Raw genomic sequence first — 19,007 nt, 5'->3', positions numbered from 1 at the left:
CAGTCCTTCCAGATGTGGTTCGTCAGAAACCACCCAGTTTGTATTTTAAGTTTTTTAATATTGAACAGAGTCACAGAACATACACATGTCTGCCACACACAGACTCATACCACACCAAGTCATCATTTAGAGAACAAAGAAAACAAAATTATAAAAAAAATAACAGCTATCTCTGTGTATGTGAAGACATACAGTGTTTCTTATACAATGAACATTTTTACATATTTAGCTTTTGAGCAAAGCTGACAGTAAAAAATTAAATTTCTCACATCCGACTTGGTATTTAAAGAGAGTTCAGCACGATAAAGAATTAATCATTTGATCGTTTATTTCCTGACCGTACCTCTCTCTCTCACTCTTTTTTATGTGACATTAAATAATCAAACAAATACTCTCCACTGATCTACATCATGTATAACATAAAGTTTCAGACATAAAGACATTCACAATATTACAAAATAAGGCACAATATCTACAGTCTCAAGCAAACCTAATGTCAATCTGTGAAAAATGAGTGTTCCAGGTCGTCACAGTTTAGATTTTAGGAAGGCTCAGCCCCTCAGTGAAATTCTCTCAGTGAAATGTTTACAAGTAAGTGCCTGTTCAACAAGTCTTTGTCCGCAGTGGCTCCGTTGTTCGTTGCTGAATTGAAAGTGTCTTTATGGCTTCTTTTGACCATGCATGACGTATGGGAAGCTGCACTTGTGGCTTCCCTCTGACTGGTCCTCCTGGTACACCCCCCCCCCCCCCCCCCCCCCCCTAGCACTCAGGAGGTAGCTACAGCACTCACTGTCCATTGTTTGCCCCTTTCCCTCGTCTTAACCAGTCCCTCCAGGGGGACTGGGGTTTGCCCTGATTAGCGTCTGAACTCCAGGTGGAGGAGGATGAGGAGGAGGGCTGGCGTGTCCAGGTGGAGGCCGTCCTGCTGGGCCTGCGAAAGAAGGACATGCCGTTGGAGGTGGACTTCTTCTGAGGATGCTCCGACTGCTGCTGCGACCGGAGCTGCTGGTTGATGATGATCTGGATGTCGTCCTGAGGAAAGGGTGGGAGGAAGAGGAAATGAGCAGGATACACTATACATACACAGTACAGTATCAGATTTAAACACTGCATGGTTGTTGATCTTGAATAGAGTGATCTCTTGTAGAGCTTTATTGTTGACGGAAAAACATTTAAAAACACATCAATAAGACACACTGTTGTAGATCCCGTTAAACTTTTGCAGAGGCCCCACTCCCCTGGGCCCTTGGCCGGGGTCATCTGTTCCAGGGATCATTGATTGCTTCTGCTTTCATCTAACAAACATGATTCCTCCATGTCAATATAATCTACATTATCTTCACCAAAACTCTAGAGATCAAACCCTCCAGCAGATGGCTCTGCTTGGCATCGTGACGCTGCAGCAGAAGGACTCGTTGACAGAAACACCTGCTGTTAATTTCCCTCCAAACAGACAGAGCTGTCTCTGGCTTCCCACTGAGGACAGAGACAGCTGAAAACAGATACTTCAATCTCCAGTTTGGTTAAATTATCACTAAAACCGCAGAATTGATTTTTGAGTTATGATGCAGATCTCCAGGGTGCAAATTAAATGTATTCATGATTCTCATAAAAGCAGGAGATGTGCTTTCAGTTTCCAAGGCAGTTTGTGACAAAGACACAACATGAAAGGTTTCCTGAAACCTGGCAATTAATATTTGTCCTCTGTGGGGGGAAATTAGGCCCTGAACAACCTATTCTCATTATAGTTCTGCACAAAATTTCGTATGATAACGGAAGAAAACGGTGAACGAAAGTTGACCTCGAGACGGCGACAGACCAGCGGTGAACCACAACAGTTGCTTTTGGTGTCGGTTAGGTTTAGGCACCAAAACTACTGTGACGTGACTGGTTTTAGCCTAAAAAGGTGATGGTCACAATACCTTACGTATTTAATTATATAATGTTAATGTAATGTACTTTTTGAGGAAAAGATTGACCTGCAAAAGATCTTTGATAAGAAGATCTGTCATATCTTAATTGCTTAAATCCTGTTTTTTCTTCTGGGTCTCAGGAGGACATGGTGCTTTAGGATACAGTCTGGGAGGGATGGACACAAAGGGATCTCACCTGCCACGCCTCCAGTTCCTGTGACAGCTCCAGTTTACGTTGGATGGCTTCTAATAACTGGTTGTTCAGGGACATCATGTCATTTTTACTTCTCACCAACTCAGCCTCCATCAGGTTTTTCCTATCAAGAAGTGATGAAACCTCTTCAGTCACACACAAGAATTAATTAACACTCATTATTAAAAATAAAAAAACAATTAATTATGGCTCTTTTTGTTTTGCAACACATTCGCCTGACAATGATTCATGAATATTCAACACACAATTTGCATAATTATGATTGCAAATATAATAGCTGTTCTTGTAAAGCAAACAAGATTTTATGTCAAAAGCAATTTGGATTGAGAATACTGAGGGAAAAAACTAGCTTCTCACTTGGCTATGGCTTCATCTCGATCTCTGATGGCCTGCTGGACGACTTCAGCCTGCTCTTGCATGTCCTGCAGCTTCTGCCTCAGCTCAGAGTTTTCCTGCTGCAGCTGGTCGTTCTGCAGAAGGATGAAATGAACAATGTTTACTGTGTGAAACTAACTAAATATATGATGAAGAAAACTTGTACTACTGATGATCCTTCCAGAAGATGCATAAAGAAATAACTCCAGGGCCTCAGTGGAGCTTACTTGAATATTTACTTTAATAACACAGATCTGATCAGAGAAGCCTCTGGGACATGTGTACATGATCACAGACACCAGCAAAGTGTCTCAAAAGTGCCTCACATATTATAGCACAACCCTTTAAAAGACCAATGTCCTGTTATCCGTTATGGCGCCAGCATAATAAAACAACCCCTTGTACATTAGAGAGGAGACATCTCTCCACTCACGCATGTAAACTCACATATTTAAGATATCATAGCATATTCTACATTTCTCCAACAATATATCAATCTATCTATCTGTATGTAACACAATAAAGGTGTTGCTGTTGTACTAAAATGTTGAATATTCCCTTTGAAATTTGCATTATATTATTTATACGAAGAGCCAATTTGGGTTTGACATCTTTCCCAGTTTAATAAAAAAGACATTTTAAAGGGAGAATTTAACAGTTTTGTTAGTCCTTGGAGGTTGTTGAAAGATTGATTTTTGCACTAAAGTGACAATGATTTGCAATTTATAAGTGTGATCAAATAAACTGTGAACTCACTTGATTTAGAGCTAACGTAGAAACTAAGAAACTAGAGAAAATTCATGTACTTAAAAACTCTGCAAGTCACGCAGTATATCATTTCATTTCTGCCAGTTAAAGCCTGCAGCGAGCAGTCATTCTGTGGAAGGAAACAGTTCAAATGTTCACTGAATCTGTCTGTGACACTAAGATGGATTACAGTGACAGCAGTAAGTTTGGTAACAAGTAACACAAACAACACAAAAATAATGGGTCGCTATGGGCACTGCTCCTCCCTGGCCGTTGTGTGTTTCACCACTGGGTTACCTGATCTCTCAGCTCCTGTGGTGCGCTCGGATTCCCACACAGATCGCCCGCCCTGTCGACAAAAGCCCGATTCAGCTCCTGGGACAGAGACGTTAACAAAGATATCGGGTGTCAGTCGTGCATTTCACAGAGATTCACAACGAAAAAGTGCTTCTGTGGCGTTGGCCTATTTGCAAGGTTCTCCAAGGGAGGAAAGAGGACGGGCAGGACTATCTAGTTACGGTGTTACGTCTCTGAATGCAATGAGACACAACTGGACAATTGTATATGTTTGCTTGAGGCAAATAGAGGATCAGTAAAGCATTTAAGCCATCAACTGCAACAATTCATTGGCAAAAACGAGGACACGCATTTCCTAAGCAATGATCAGTGGGACGACACTATGGTGGGCGGTAGATAGATGTGAATTTAGTATTGAATGTGGTGTGTGTGGAGGCTCTTTTCTTAATTATTTGACCTCCAATAAGAAAAGACTAATAAGACAAATAAGACCCTTAACAAGAAACAACTAAATGGGGAAGTTATTCCATTTGCAGTACAGTTGTCCTTTTCTGGATCATAAAAACCTTCATTTTAGAAGAGATACCTTAAAAAATATGATTAAAAAGCAACAGATGTGCTGCACTGCTCCACAAATACACACCCTTGCTCTTAGCCTTTATGTATCCAGCAGACTTATTCATCAGCATCAGCACACACGGCACAAAAGGACATACAATACTAACATACGATTCAAAAACTAAGAAGACACAAAAGTCACAGTGTAACATCAGCCTTTTGTTTTGCGTTTCTCCTCCTGCCCCACTTTCTGTCGCTCACCTGAGGGCTCGAGGCCAGCATTTGAGCCGCTCCCTTCAGTTGATGCAGCATGTCCTGCAGGTCCTCCTGTTGATCCACGACCTCTGACCTCCCTGAGCTGTTCGCTTCCTGCGTCAGAGGGAGCAGCAGCTGAAGGATGGACCCCATTTCTTGCGTTATCTGAGTAGAACGGGAGAGGAGGCATTTTGATTTATGTTAATAATTTTAAAGTTAACTATCAACTTTCTGTTTTCAGAAAACAAACTACCCGAAACTGGGATGTTTGAAGTGTCGAGTTACTCTCACAACGCAATTTTGAGCTTGGAGGCTGCTACTGTATATGTGGCCTACATTAAAAGAGCTAATGTTTTGAAAAGTGGGTCAAAAACAAGGTATTTCTTTACCCTTTTTCCTTTCAGCGTCACATATTAGGTGACATCAAGTATTTACACACTGGGAGGTGCAAACATTACCTCATCATTTTGAGTCAAATATATCACATGATGATGCTGATGTGGTGATAACTCAACACACATATGTCAAGGTTAATCTTCACACAGCAGAAAGGATAATCTTAGATCATAATCTATGATACAGAGACAGGTGTAAAGGTGCATTGAAAGCTGTAAAAACGAGGAAACTCTCTGTCAATGTGGCTATGACAAACAGGAAATGTACTGAATGACTCATGAGTGCAATAATACGTCACATTTTCCTGCTGGAATCAAACAATAACCGTAGACATCCAGAGAGTGAGAACTAGAGGACTTAGTCAGTTTCCCTCCCAGACATAATTCAAAGTCTAATCAAAAACTTCTTTGTGGCGTCTTCACTTTGAAAATACAAACCTTCACACTGCCTCTTGTCTGTCCTCACACTGCCGTGAAGAACTAGCACAAGGTGTTCGGTCAGCATGTTCCTCTCACCGCAACAACATTTATACACGTTTCCTAAAATTCAGCTTATAGGTGATGATTCTCTGCTGTCGTTATTCAATTCTCTGACTGAACACGTCTCTCCGGAAAGATTTTGTTTAATATTCTCGTTTCCAGTCATCACAGGAAAACCTTTTCCCCCCTCACAACATGAGTGAATCATTGTGGGCAGGACTACAATAGAACCGCAGTATGGAGCTAAACTATTCTGGTGTTTCTGTCAGTGACACTACTTTAGTTTCATTTACAGCGTCTCTGGTTGTGTTATTTCCTCCTTCTGGGCACGGTCTTACTTTTGTTTTGCACACATACTCTGAAGCATTCACTGTTACTGTGTTTAAAATAATTATTTGTTCTATATAGTTGTTTGTCCCTGTTGATATAAAATATCAATAGCAGGAAATCAGTCCATTTATTCTACCTTGTTTCAGTCCTCACCATCGAGTAACTGGTGCTCCTTTTAATGTAGCTTCTATTGTGTTTTTATTTCATGTGTCCTGTTTGGATGATTTATGATGTGTTTTAATACAAGCTTTTTAACAGCTTATAATAGCTATAAAGAGAAATTGCTGTCTTTTTGCATGCAACATTTTTTAACAATAACGTATTAACTATTCTATCATGAGATTGATATATACTTGCTACACCGCAGTTGAGAAACAGCTGTATTTCCCAAGACCTGTAAACATACTTTGATGTGTAAAGTTGGTGTGGTGTTCCCATTTTGAGGATGAATGAGGACAATCTGGGATTGGGGAAGCTCTTTACTATAATTTAAGCTTTGCAGCTACAACCATTACTCCTTACTTTCTCCGTTATCTCTGAACAATCCTATTACTCACAACCTGTATCACAACGCATTTTTTTACAAGAATACAAATGTATACTTGGTCTCTGGTGAGTAGTTCTAGTACAAGGACAGTGTATGCAAGGTTGTCTCAAACTGAATTACAGTGCACGTGTTCATCATCATGAAGGAACAGGTCACATGCAGCAGTGTCGCTCTTTGATGGGTTTTGGAGGTCTATACAGCACAGAAGAAAAAGCTATAGCTTGACTATAAAAAGTACAGAACCTCCCATCATATTTTTCCCACTTTTTAATTTCCCTCTTTTAAAGAGCCAGATCTTTCTCCTGCTCTGCCTCGGTGGTTGAAAACACGCTACCTCTTCTTTGCTGATTCCCAGCCCTGCCGCCTCCAGGCTGCTCTCCAGCTCGGACAGCAGGGACGCTTCTCCGTGGCTCCTGCCTTCCTGCAGGGACACCTCCTCCTGAAGCTCCTCCACTTGGGCCTGCAGCTGGTGCGAGCGACCACGCGCCGCCTCCGCCTCCTGCCACGCCTCGGCTAGCTGAAAACACAGGACACACGAATGTAGACACAACACACAACTCCCAGGTACAAGATAAAGATGAGGTTAAGATATGGTGAATCCTCAGATGATACTGATGATAAACAGAGAGTGATGGAAATGTTAAACACAAAAGGGATTTGACCTGAGGCCATGTGAGCTATTTAAAAAGCCGTCATGAGACTTGTTTCTCCTAACAGTTAGTGCGAGAGAAATCCTGACGTGCCAGATTCCAGCCTGTGGCCCAACATGAAACCAAACGAACGCGAGTGGAATCCAGAGTTGTGAGTGAAAGTTACAATGACGGGATAAGGTGATTGTTTAGCAATGCTCTCCACAATCCCGCCAAAACCCAGACCGCCAGGCAGGGAGCAGAAAATCCCTTTGTTATCGAAGGCTCTTTCATTCATACGCTGGCCGCAGCGAGCCCAGTTTTGTGTCGCCTCGTCTGTGTGTATTGTACCTGCTGGCTGTGCTGCTGGTCGTGTTGGTCGTGCAGAGCCAGGCGTGTGTGTAAAGAGGCCAAACTCGCCCTGAGCTCATTGTTTTCTTGACACACACTCTCCAAACGCTCCTCCAGCACCTGCTCCTTCTGGGTGAGACGCAGCACCTGAAACACACAAACACACAAGTTATTTCTTCTCAGACATTAAAACTCTTTTTTTCTTTTTTTATTGACTTTTGCAGACAAGAACACAGAAACAGGTATAACATATGTACAGTGTGTCCGCTTTAAGGTGAAAATAAGAAAAACACAGACAAAAACATAAAAACCCCAACAAGAATCCCGCTATCCCTCCCGACAACCCACGTCAAACACGGTCACAATAAAAAGAAAAAAAAAGTAACCGCATAACATGTAACATGAGTAGATAAAGAAAGATAAAGTAAAAAAAAAAAAAGACATTAAAACTCTTGCCAACTCCCATTACCCCCTTGCATCACACCTTATCAATGAGTGTTTGTGGAGGTGCTGAGAATGTTTGGTGAGTCTTTTTTAATTATAAAGCAGGTCAAAGTGTTATATAAATACTGTGAAAGTAGCAAAACTCTCAATATTATTCAGAAACTGTGTCTTTAAACGAGCCGTCAGGACTTCTGTACCGTTGTGATGTCACAACTATAATATATATAGGAAGAAAGTGCTGCCACAGTGACGTTACAGTCATTTCCGGCTGCAATGAAGGTGCAGAGACGCCAAGAGCACAGATGCAGAAGACCAGGAAACGCTGACCAATCAGAGAAGACTGGTCTTTTTTGGGAGGGGGTCTAAAGAGACAGGCGCTAAAACGGAGCGTTTTAGACAGAGGGTGAATCGAGGTATACTCAGACAGACAGGATGATAAAAAATAATGTGCTTTTGGAACATTAAAGCAAAGTACAAGTATGAACCTGAAACAGAGCATAATACGTGCCCTTTAAAATGTAAAGAAATAAGCAGGTACGTTCCATCTTTCGATGTGGGAACCTTCTTTTGTTTCTCTATTCTGGAAACAAGTAACTAAGTACGTATCAAAGGGTGGTTGCATAAACCATTACCAGATATCCTCCAGTTGTGTTTTTAGGAGACACGTCTCTTCTACCAGCAGGTCTACCCAAACAATGTTTTGAATTTATTGGATTTCCTTGGAGATCAATTAAGTTTTTTATCTATCTTTAACTATCTGGACTTGCATGGCAGGATTTTGAAGGGATGGGATTTTGCTGAATGATTAAAATGAATGACAGATATTTCCTCTTTTGAATCTGTCATCCCCAGCTCCCACGATCCGCATGTCGAAGTGTCCTTGGGCAAGACACTGAATCCTGAATTGCTCCCCATGCTGCGCATGGGTGTGTAAATGTGGTGTGAATGGTTAGATTAGATGATAGATGCCCACTGCCATCTGTGTGAATGTGTCAGAGCGCCTTGAGTAGTCACAAGACTAAAAAGGCGCTTTATAAGTACAAGTCCATTGACCATTTTTTAAATCAATATATTAAAAAAAAACATGATAGGAAGTAAAAAAGACTATTGTTGTATTTTTCTTTGTACCCTTTTCTGTTTATTAGTTTGTTGGTTTGTTAGATTTTATTTTATTCCTGTTTGACTTCCTTTATGCGGCCAGATCTGTTCTTCATGTCCATGTTTCTGAAAATGACACTAAACCGAAGCGTGTGCACGATGAAGAAGCAGCTCAATCAACACTTCTGACAGGAAATATAATACAAAAACATACAGACTCGCTGACCCAGTGTGTTCTGGTCATCATGCGTGAGTACACGAAGCTCCCAAGACTAGAAACATTTTACATGACCATCCTTTATTTTACATTTAGGATTAGCTTTGGTTTGGTCGCAGCATTTAGAGATCCATATGTAGAGTTTATAGTAGTTACCTGCTCCCTCATGGCACTGATCAGCTCCTCGTCCTGCGGCCTGTTGTGGCTTCCTTTCTGTTGGAGCTCCTGCTTCAGAGCCTGCAGCTCACTGGACATGGCTCTCTCCACCTCCATCGCCTACACACACAAACACACACCAGAGAGAAAACACAGACACATGAAATTCACTAATGGAATGAAAGGAAACAAACGTGGTTTTTGAATCTACAGCTTTATTTGTGCACTTTTTTAGACACAAGGATAGATTTAAGCATAGAGAGAGTTCACTCAGCTAGATATCAAACTATGACCAAATGAAGTGAAATCTAACATTTGGATCTGTCATCTTGAAACGGTAAAACAAAGCTGGCCTGAGGCTAAAGGATGAGCTTTGAGAGGCCACAATCTTAATAACCAAAAATAGCAGGAGGGTTCTTAATCCTGTAATCTAGATCCAGATGAAGAGAGTAGAAGCACAATATCATACTCGACAGAAAGGTAGGGATTTGGTGACTAAAATTGAACATGTGTTTGGTTTTGCTGCGGGCCATGCAGCACAAGGAAAATGAGAGATGTTTTTCTTCACTGCCTTCAGAAGAACTGCTCACTGTTGCAATATTCACAGCTTGGGAACCCGGTGAGTCTTAAGATAAAATCTGCGGGGTCACAACACGATTAAAGGAGTAAAAGAGACAATACTATGTCTATTGTTTACAACTTTCATTTCATTTTTATCTTGGCACCAGACTTATTGCAGATGCATATTAGTCTGCTCCCTATCAGTTTTTGGATTTCTGAGGGACATAATCAATGGTGCAGCAAAATGCGTCTTTGGTTTGATTGGATAGACCTACAGCACTGAAGAGACCTGCTGACAGGACCCCGGTGCTGTCAGCAGCAAATAAATATATTTGTAATTAAAAAAATTTCACATAAAACTATTTCAAGGGAAAAATCTTTTCTTGTTGAACTGCTCATAGATCGTGTTCACACATTAAGATCATGACCTGCGATGAGGTCGTTTTAAAAAATGTACCCTGTAAAGTTCTGCCTCATTTGCAAATTCAGAAAACATACTATAAAATATATTATTTAATTAATTGATGACTTAATCAACTAGTGAAGTATCTATTAGTTAAAATGTTTAACCTATTCACCCGCAGTGTCTTAAGAACAGAAAAGCGTGTTACGAGCAAGGAAATGCATTCAACGTGTTGTTGTTCAAGCCTCATGTCTACCTTTTAACTGTCAAACCGTCCATTAAAAAAAGTAAAAATGCCCCAAACAATTCTTTTAAAAATCCACCATCCTTTAAGAGGTCACAAGCCAAAAACGCAGCATGACTCCTGTGATCACTCATCCATCACAGTAACAGAAATGATTAGCCAATCACTGATTAACCATATTAAACATGAATGATTTTTATATTGTGTCGCTGTTTTGTTTTGTCTTGTTTGTCTAAAAATATGTTACTTATCTGTCAAACACAAGATATTAAAACATATGCAGGGATCTTTGGAGTGCTGCTGTGACAGAACCCGTCGCCCTCCCGATGCCCCCATCTACCCCCCGTCCCTGTCTGGGACCCTCAGTTTCCCTTACTCAGCAATTCAGCGGGCCCCTGTCAGGTCCCATCACTGCCACATAATACAAGATGAAAGGCCGGTCTCTGCGGCAGATGGAGCAGAGGGCATCTTGGTCTCGTCTGTGACATCATCATGCCACATTAGACAACAATGCGGCAGAGAGGGTAAACTCAGACATCACAAGGGTGAAGCTTGTGTGTACAGGTTTTGTAAGAGAGCACAGAGGAAGTGAGGCAGGCGTGAGGGCTAAATTTAGTGGGAAGTGTGTGTGTGTGTGTGTGTATATGTGTGTGTGTGTGTGTGTGTGTGTGTGTGTGTGTGTGTGTGTGTGTGTGTGTGTGTGTGTGTGTGTGTGTGCGTGTGCGTGTGCGTGTGTGTGTGTGTGTGTGTGTGTGTGCGTGTGCGTGTGCGTGTGCGTGTGTGTGTGTGTGTGTGAGAGAGAGTGACAAGAGTAAAGCCGGCACTGATGGGCAAAAACAAAAACATAGCATGCAGACACGCTATGAGGAGGAGACGGGGGACGACGCTTGTGTCTGTGAGTCGTCATTACCGCTGCCTTGTCTCATCAGCGCGGGCCCCTTCTCCACAAAAGAGCCAGCGACCCACTGAGAATCTCCAAAACAAGAGTGGAGGGAGGACGCTCCATTTGGAAGAGACACAAAGATGACATCCCCTCACACGGCCCCCTTGAGCCTCAGGCCTTTACCGGTCCAAACGCTGAGGTATCCAACAGCTGACTCCCCCAGCTACAGCCGAGCCCCTCAGGGAGCACACAGACAAGATGGCTTTCCCCTGGGATGATGGGATGGTGGGGTATGAGGGGCGACTTCAAAAGGAGCAAATGAAAGATTTATACCTCTCCCTGATGTATATTGTCTTTCCCTTTTTGTCTGTGAGCTGCGTGATGCTGGCAGAGGGAGCAGAGGTCACGGGGGCTCGCCTCGATTCAGGCATCTCCTTTTACAATAACGGAAATCTCACAGAGGGGGATTTGTCACAGTCGCCCGATAACACACTGTGATCCACGGCAAGGGAAGGTGATCACATAACACTGGGTGGACAGCAGGAGGTGAAAAGGTAACGTGTGTTTCGTCTGTAAACCAGACACGGAAAAGACCAAATATTTGATTTAAACCCAGTTTATCCTTATTGTTTAAAAAAAAAAGGATAGATCAAATACTTTGCTGCAACTAATAATAATCTTCATTATCAATTAATCTGTCAATTTAACTTTCAGTGAATCATTTAGACTGAAATCTCAAGAAAATAGCAGAGCTGCAACAATAAGTCAACAAATTGTTTGGCAGACAACTGATCAAGTAGTTTAAAAATTGAATATTACGTTTTTTTAAGCGAAAATTGTCTCACATTTGCTGGTTTTTCGTTCTTGGTTTTGTTTTCGTTTCAGCTCTACAAAGTATCAGAAACACCGGTCTTTGCAGCGTGATACAATTCAACAGCAGTACACACTACAGCTTCTAAAATGAAGCTAAAATGAACGAAGGCTTACTCCAGGGCTGACCGTTCGTAGGCTCAGTCACTGGTACTTGTTGATGTGTAAAGTAATTCTGGGTAGAGTCCCATCACACATTTATGTATTAATGTATTTCTTCTATGGTTTTTTTGTGGTTATTGTTGTCGTCTTAGCTTGTTATATATGCATCAAACAAAATTAAACAAAGTTGAATCAACACCCACTTAAACGATTTGAGATAAAAGATGAACCTTTACAAATGGAGGATTGATTGCAGGACGCAGTTTTATCAAATAAACTGATATCACACTTTTGTCATCTTGTAAAATCTATACAAATATTCCTTCATTTATGAACTGTGATCGTTCAGATTCAATGTTGACTCCAAACAAATGTCCTGAACTTACCTCTTTACCCAAGAAACAAACTGAACCACATTTCCAGCTTATCATCAAATAATCACACGCCCTTTCCAGTCGGACATTTCTCAACCAGTCGATCTGTTTATATTACATTTTTAAGAAACTGATAATATTGAGCTGTGGAACATTTTCTTGCACAAGAGTGAAACTAAACCAGAAAAATGTCGAAATCTCTTTTTTTCCCGACAGAATAAATCCTGTCATATGTTACATTTACTTGTTAAACCTTCACTGAGTCAAGGGATACATAAACAAAGACATGCATCAGACCCAAAACAAACTCATTAATGACTTCTCCCATCGTGTCAGTTGCAGGAATGACAGTATTTCCAATGTAATCTGAAGGAAAACACCCTGACATCTCTTAACGGCGCCTGATATTATAACACCTACTCTCCTCAGCTACTGTCTAAACAGTGAGCGCTGAACTTTGTGACAATCTGGCACACGTCAACATTGTTTTTACGCAGCTGCTTCCTCAAATGCACCAGGATGGAGATCCACAGCAAAATCCTTTCCTCACTTATCCAAGATCTGCTTTGCTTTGCTGCTGCTGGTAAACACGGTGGATTCTTTCTCTCTCAGGTTTCTGTGGTGCGATATACAGACGCCCTCCTCCAGATTCCTGTCATGCTCTGGTTACACTCTCATAATGACGATATAGTGTTTCAAGCTCTCTGAAACCTTGCTTCACTATATGTAGACTCACAACACCACATATTTACTGGTTTCAGCAAACAATCAATGCATTAAGTGGGAAAATAATCAACAGATTAAAAGGATAAAACTGACTTTTTGCAAGCCCTGTTTAAGTTTTACCCCCGAGGAACTGAAGCCGTTATCTATGCTCTCATCAAAGCCACCAGACACTGAAAAACACTAGTTTTACCTTGCAGAATACAGGAGATAGTGGTCTACCGCTGCCTAACAAAAGTTCGTTTTTGTTTGTAAGATTAGTTGGTTCCTAAGCCTTTTAAAAACAGTCCCACAATAATTTGAAAAAATAAATATAACACAACTTCAAAATATCAGAACTACCCCTTTAAGACTAATCTGACGCCCAATCAGGACACAGAACAAGAATCCCCGTCCCAGTCTTACCTGTTGGAACGCTGCCCTGTATAAAACACACAAAATCACAGAAACAACTCACCACGGCAGAAGCAACAGCACCCTTCACCACGTCGGGTAAAGGAACTTCAGACATGGAGCTTCTTCACGCTCTCTTTCTTCAACACAGTCGCTCTCTCTTTGGGTATTTTACAACCACACAGAGTCCAGAGTTGCCCGTGTCTGGTGCCAAATGAAACATTTTCTCCACTTCCTTCTCCCCGAACTGCCCAACACAGTGATAGCACCTTTTATCTAAATTGACTTCTTCCTGAACTTCTAGGGAGTCCGTTTTCCTCAGTAAGTGCTGCAGCCTGGCAGCAAGGGGGCGGAAAGACATTCATAGTTCCTTATTATGTGGACCTTGACTCATGGGAGGGTTGAACACCGGTGTTTGGATTCATTTTGAACTTTTTCAAGATGAGGTTCGCTGTTCATTTTTGAAATAGCACAAGGAACCGCTCTACTGACTGCGACTGTAATGTTTAGCAATTCATTCCCTACTTTCTCAGGCTGGAAAAATACTCAAGGTTGTCCAACTGTGTGATCAATCATCTTCCTCCATGTTAACTGATAAGAGGCAATAAAATATGTCTGATCAAACACTGAAGATCATAAATGTTTGCCTTGAACACAACACATCATGAGCAGATTATGTCATTTGAATCAGCTGTACAGTCTGTTTCCAGGTCTTTGGTCCATTACGTCACACGAGAACACTTTGTTAAACGTTAACTTCGTGTTACTGAATAAACTAGAACTGGTTAAATAGATTATAATGTTCTCATGTAATCATGAGTAATCACACTACCTCATCCATGGCACCATCTTTACATACTCTCATTGTTGTATTGTATCATATTGTACTGTATTGTGTCATATTTCACTGTATTGTATCATATTGTACTGTATTGTGTCATATTTTACTGTATTGTATCATACTGTGCTGTATTGTGTTGTACTGTTGTGCACGTCGAAGCCTTGTATTGATAACATTAGGCCACTAATTCATTATAGTCTGCCAAGGGACTACAGATGAATATTATATAACTCTGGCACAAAATAAATATTGGGCTGGATGGTTATTTCTCTAATGAATTAATGTTCCCATTTCTTTCCTTAATGATTTAATAAATATAAAATGCCAAAAAATAATGAAAACATGGCTGGCTGTCAGAATTAACTAAAGGCCAAGGTAAAGTCTTCATATATCTTGATTTGTTCAATCAACATTCAAAAAGTCAACAATATTCAGTTTACAATTCTATAAAAACAACAGAAAGTCTTTGTGGAGCTGGAAAAACAGCATGTTTGGCAACATTCAAATGAACGTATCTATGCTTTCCTCCCTCTGACCCAGATCTGAAATCACATCATGGCATTTACTTTAGTTTTTACATATCGTTTGCATTTGGCTCCACACTGGCACGGATCATTTGTCTGGAGCACACAACTTTGTTTCATAACAACTGGGGAACCAACTTCTGTTGCTCCTGCTCAGACGAACGCGCTACGTTTTTGTCAAAACTTGAATTTGTGAGCATTTTGCCACGACCTTGAGTCTGAGTCTGAGCGCAGCCTGAGAGTTTGGCCTTGCTCTGGGGCAGATTACACTGAGTCAGACTGATACTTGAACGGTTTGCAGAGAAAATCGAGCTTCAGTGTGAGGATTGGGTGACAACCCTGTCTTATCAAGTTTGACGCAGAAGGTCAACAGCTGTGGATCCACAGCTTAGCTGTTTCTTTCAACCGAGACCTATAGTTCTTTAGTTTAAAGTTCAGACAAAACAATATTAAATTCACACACTAACTAACTTAAACAACTTCCTACTATCTCGGCGTGAGACTCACAGTGTTGAGCTGCTCCCTGAGTCGCCGTGTGTGCTCGCTGTGCTCCAGTTCGGCTCGACTCTTGTCCCTCTCGGCCTCGCTGAGGGCCCGGGTGAGCCGCTCCACCTGGACGCTCAGCTCCCTCACATCCCTCTCCAGGTCCCCCACCTGGCTCTCCCACTGGGACTGGCAGCCCTCCAGCTTCCGCCGCAGCTCATGCCTGCCCTGCTCCAGCTCCTACACAGGGGCGAAAATTCATAATTACAAACTATGCACAGCTTTGAAATAATAACGCTCCTGAATTGTTCTTATCTGCAACAGGATGTTACAATAATAAGGTTTTGTTTTGAAAAGGAATTTGAGTGACAAAATTGGCTCATTCAGAGCTGTGAGGGATCATGGGAAATGTTTGACAGCTGGAACAAAGAGGTTATAATAATTATTATATTATTAGGTTATAATAATTATTATAACCTCTTTGGCTGGAATCTAAATTGATAAAAATGGAGCATCTGAGGCTGCCTTGAGATTTCACAGTATCAAATCATATCTGTCAGTCATATGTTACATAAGAGCTGAAGCCATAATTCTCTCATATATCATAGAACAAACGATTAAGCAATAATTGACAAACCAACAGATTAGAAATAATGAAAATGATTGTTAGTGGCAGCCTTATAATCTAAACAGAATATAACTTTATCTCAACGTGACCCTCTTTTTCTTAGTCCATCAGTTTCAAGGCAGAGATATTTTCCTACCACGTCTTTATTGCACTTTGTAAATTACTGATTTAAGTCTTAGTCACACCTGATAAGATTTAAGACTGATTCCCCCTGAGAAAAACAACGAGGCCATGTCGTAACCACTCAGGTGTGTGCATCACACAACAAAGACAAACATGTAAAAGTTATCTCTCCTTATCGCTGTTAGATCGGTTGTCTTGGAGACATTTATTACACTTGGAGACACTTCTTCGATTCAAAGTGTGTGAGCGGTGAGGGGCGACCAGTAAATCTGTGGGTCTCACCGCTGACACACTAACTGCAGTTTGCTCCTCCTCATGTCCAAGTTAACTGCTGATGTCTCGTACGTTTGTCACACATGTTTGATTCCTGTGCGGAAAGTTCGCCAGTTTCTTTCACAACCTGTAAAGAAACTGTAGCTTGCCTCGGAAACATTTCGGTAAAGATGATTCCCTTAGGCTAGAAATACTTTTGTAGCCAGTGGAACAACACAAAAGAAAGAAGCTTGATCACTTAGGAAAGTTTAGTGCAGCAACAATGTGATGAAACCTTTTTCCTGTTTACATTGTTTAATGCTTATGACACTTACCGTAGATTTCCTATATCAAACTGACATTGATTCACACTGTTTATCTGCTATAGATCAGTATGGTTACTATAGTTTCTCACCACTTTGTGTTGTATCCATTATTCATGTGTTTATATGTAAGCATTTATTTAAATGTAATTTTATATGTTTCATTCCATTCCTTTTTTTTATTGTTTTATGTAAAGCACTTTGAACTATCCTGTTGTTAAAACTTACTATACAAATAAAAACTCTCTATGAGCACGACTGAATATCTAAAGTTGCCATTTGGACACATTATGATAAAGAAACTGCCAACTGGTTGTGTTTTTTATACATTTACAACATGTATGTGAATAAAAACAATCTTGTGAGCTGTATAATTTGTGATACATACAAAAAAATGACATGAACTCTAAAATATAGGCGTTATTCTTCAGTCACATATCAACATTTCATTCTCACTCACCAACTTCAAACATTAGCAGCAAACACGTCATCAAATCTTTTTTTTTTAAAACACACAAACATGTTTTTAACGCTTTAAGCTCGCAGTATACTTGAACTATTTAAGTAATCGCTGCCTGATAATAGAAGAAAGCAGATCTTACCTCCAGCTTGTCTGCGTATTGCTCATGAAGTTTGTCGCTCTTGTCTTTCAGCTGACGGTTTTCCAGAAGCAACGCGTTTCCCAGCTGGGCTGCCAAAATAACCTCTTCCTCCTTTTGTTTCAAAGCAGCCACAAGTTCAATGGGGTCTCGATAATCTGTCATTTCCTCCGCTCCGTAGTCGAAGTAGAAATCCTCCTCCAGGTCCATTTTTTTGGACGTCAAGCTCCATCCATCAAGTCGATCCATGGCCGAGAGTTAATTCAAAAAACAAAACAAAAACACTGCTCCTGGATTAATTGACTATTAAAGACACAAACCCATAGGAACGAGGGGGGAAAGTGGCGCGCATGTGTGAAGAAGTTGTCCGTCCATGACACCTGGGTGCTGCTGCTCTCCCAGTGGGTGTCCGGATGGTTTGAGCTCCACAGTGAAAGTGGGCAGGTCCGTCTGACAGCAGCCGATGACTGCTCGTCTCCAGGGGGATGTGGCTTCAGTCACCTGAGCAACAGTTTCTACACAGACTGACACCTGTCCTGTTCAAGGCTCCAAGAGTTTATGGTGGAAAATTACCACAAAGCATAGAAACACCTGTGTGATGTGATCAGTGGTGGAAGAAGTAAAAACACTGTTACAAAGTCCTGCATTCAAAGTGCTCACTACAGTACAGAAGTATAGGCATCAAAATATACAAAAAGTCAAAAACCTATAAAGTAAACATAAACATAGGCTACTTCTATGCTTCTATATTATATTGCTGGATTATAATAAATTATAGATTCATGTACATATCACTTTAATGTTGCATGTGGTGAAGGCTAATTTGAATTACTTTATTTAATTCAATTCAATTCAATTTTATTTACGGTGCCAAATCATAACAAAAGTTATCTCAGGACACTTTACAGAGTAGGTATAGACCACACTCTATGACTTATTTATGATTTACATAGACCCAACAATTTCCCCGTAGAGTACAGTGGCAACGAAAACCTTCCCTATAACAGGCAGGAACATCAGACAGAGCCAGCTCTGTTTACTTTTGTGTATCGTATTCTGTAATAATCTATCATATTATATTAGTTTATTATATTTGTATCAATAATCTGAATCTGTAAAGTATCAAGTGACAAAACGTGTCAAATAAGTAAGGTAAAAAGTATCTCCTCCAAAAATATAGTGGGGTAGACGCATAAAGTAGAACATACTCAAGTAAAGTACTCCTACCTCAAAATTGTACTTAAGTATAGTACTTTAGCCAAGTCAGTTATACGTTACACATTTGCTTCAGACTGTTGCTTTGATTTGATTTGATTTGATTTCTTTATTTAACAGGAACAGTGAAGTCACTCATGTAAATGTGCCAGATTCAGCCATGCAGGCTAACTTTCATCTGCAGTCTCTGGCAGTTTGATGACATTTAAGAAAACGTTAAAAAGCAAACAGGAAAATGCAGCACGTAAACATAAACACAAGAACACATAAGCATAGCAAATTCAATTCAATTCAATTCAATTTTATTTATAGTGCCAAATCATAACAAAAGTTATCTCAGGACACTTTACAGAGTAGGTAAATGAAACAAATTAAAACATAACACATACGCATGGAAGGAACTGATAAAGCAGAACACAGACATAAAATAAAAGTGTGTAAAGTTTGGCACATTTAAATA

The 19,007-nt window shown here is 40.6% G+C and overlaps 1 protein-coding gene across 1 annotated transcript; it reads right to left on the bottom strand.

The window, feature by feature from the left end:
• Nucleotides 1-782: 782 nt before the first annotated feature.
• Nucleotides 783-17,581, bottom strand: LOC310947096 (BICD family-like cargo adapter 1; the record flags this gene model as incomplete). Its single annotated transcript, XM_083913762.1, has 10 exons — nt 783-1,032; nt 2,110-2,230; nt 2,485-2,597; nt 3,547-3,624; nt 4,366-4,524; nt 6,446-6,628; nt 7,092-7,238; nt 9,007-9,126; nt 15,432-15,647; nt 17,336-17,581. The coding sequence occupies 10 exons, from the start codon at nt 17,579-17,581 to the stop codon at nt 787-789; spliced, it is 1,629 nt and encodes a 542-aa protein (XP_083769888.1). The 3' UTR covers nt 783-786.
• Between the last annotated feature and the right edge of the window lie 1,426 nt (nt 17,582-19,007).

Source organism: Echiichthys vipera (genome assembly GCF_963691815.1).
Source record: "Echiichthys vipera genome assembly, chromosome: 5".
Lineage (NCBI taxonomy): Eukaryota > Metazoa > Chordata > Actinopteri > Perciformes > Trachinidae > Echiichthys > Echiichthys vipera.
This window is presented reverse-complemented; position numbering and strand designations above follow the sequence as displayed.